The following is a 1,694-nucleotide window of genomic DNA, read 5'->3' as shown; positions in this document are numbered from 1 at the left end:
ACCTGGAGTGAGGCAGAAGGTCTATGATTGCCAGGAATGTGGGAAATCTTTCCGGCAGAAAGGTAGTCTAACATTGCATGAGAGAATCCACACTGGCCAGAAGCCCTTTGAGTGCACCCAGTGTGGAAAAAGCTTCAGGGCCAAAGGCAATCTAGTTACACATCAGCGGATCCACACAGGAGAGAAGCCCTATCAGTGCAAAGAGTGTGGGAAAAGCTTTAGTCAGCGAGGCAGTCTAGCTGTGCATGAGAGACTCCACACTGGACAGAAACCCTATGAATGTGCCATTTGCCAGAGAAGCTTCCGGAATCAAAGTAACCTTGCTGTTCACCGAAGAGTTCACAGTGGCGAGAAGCCCTATAGATGTGACCAGTGTGGGAAGGCTTTCAGTCAGAAGGGAAGCCTGATTGTCCACATCAGAGTTCACATGGGTCTGAAGCCCTATGCGTGTTCCCACTGCAGGAAGAGCTTCCACACCAGGGGCAACTGCATTCTGCATGGGAAAATCCACACAGGAGAGACACCCTATCTCTGTGGCCAGTGTGGGAAAAGTTTCACTCAGAGAGGGAGCCTGGCTGTGCACCAGCGAAGCTGCTCACAGAGGCTCACCCTGTAACCACTCTTCAAAGGAATTCCTTAGGGATTAACAATGCAAAACCCTCTGTTGCCAAGAAGTTTATCTAATTCTATAGGGTAAGTGGAAATTCTTCCAGAAGGACCAGCATTTCAGAGGGCAACTGACTTTTTCCCTTCCCCCAAATGAATATGAAAAATACATGTCTTGTTTATCATTAAAAAAAAAAGAAAGAAAAAGGAGAAGGAGGAGGATGACAAGAAGAAGGATGAGAAAGGAGAGAAGATGAAGGAGAAGAAGGAGAAGGAAAAAGAAGATAAAGAAGATGAAGAAAAAAGGAGAAGAAGATGATGATGATGAAGAAGAAGGAGAAGGGAGGAGAAAGAGGAGGTGGAGGAAGAAGAGGAAGAGGAGAAAAAAGAAAAAGCAGATGATAAAGAAGGGAGAGAAGAAGAAGGAAAAGAAGGAGAAGGGGAGAAGAAGAAGGTGAAGGAGAAGTCAGAGAAGATGGAGAAGGAAGAGAAGAAGATGAAGAAGGAAAAGATAGAGAAGAAGAAGCTGATGTTACAGAACAAGGAGTAAAAACATTCCTTCAAGAGGCCTGGACTTGTTCTTGCTTCTAATATCTTACTTTCTTGCTTCTATATCTTACTTACGTATTTAGAAATACTTAGTCGGGGCCAGAGCATTGGCACTGCATTAAAAGCACTAGATGCTCCTGCAGAGGACCTGGATTTGATCCCCAGCACCACATGGCGGCTCACAACAATCTGTAATTCCAATGTCAAGGGATTTGATACCCTCTTTTGACTTCCGTGGGCACCAGGTACACATGTGGCACACAGATATCCATGCAAGGAAAACATTACACACAAAAAAAACCAAAAAGAGTTTTAAAAATTCCTTGTCAATATAGAAAGTTGAACTATTGCTTAGCAATAAAATCTATCGAAAAACTTATATCTGAAAGATCTGTGACAACAAGGGAGACTCAGGGGAGGTAGGAGGAGAGATTGTAAAAGCTCACGTCAATTCTTCCGAACCAACTCCACCCCTAATAGTAATCGAGTCAATATAACCTGAACACCATGGAAGCATCTGTGCCAAGTGTAAGACAGCC

At 44.1% G+C, this 1,694-nt stretch overlaps 1 protein-coding gene across 1 annotated transcript; it reads left to right on the top strand.

The window, feature by feature from the left end:
• Position 1: 1 nt before the first annotated feature.
• Positions 2 to 803, top strand: LOC102000291 (zinc finger protein 32-like; the record flags this gene model as incomplete). The annotated part of the gene is made up of 1 exon (XM_005344221.2): positions 2 to 803. A coding segment is annotated over one exon (615 nt), but the record flags the coding sequence as incomplete, so codon positions are not given.
• Positions 804 to 1,694: the final 891 nt, after the last annotated feature.

The sequence above is a fragment of the Microtus ochrogaster genome, chromosome 2 (assembly GCF_000317375.1).
Source record: "Microtus ochrogaster isolate Prairie Vole_2 chromosome 2, MicOch1.0, whole genome shotgun sequence".
NCBI classification, from domain to species: domain Eukaryota; kingdom Metazoa; phylum Chordata; class Mammalia; order Rodentia; family Cricetidae; genus Microtus; species Microtus ochrogaster.
This window is presented reverse-complemented; position numbering and strand designations above follow the sequence as displayed.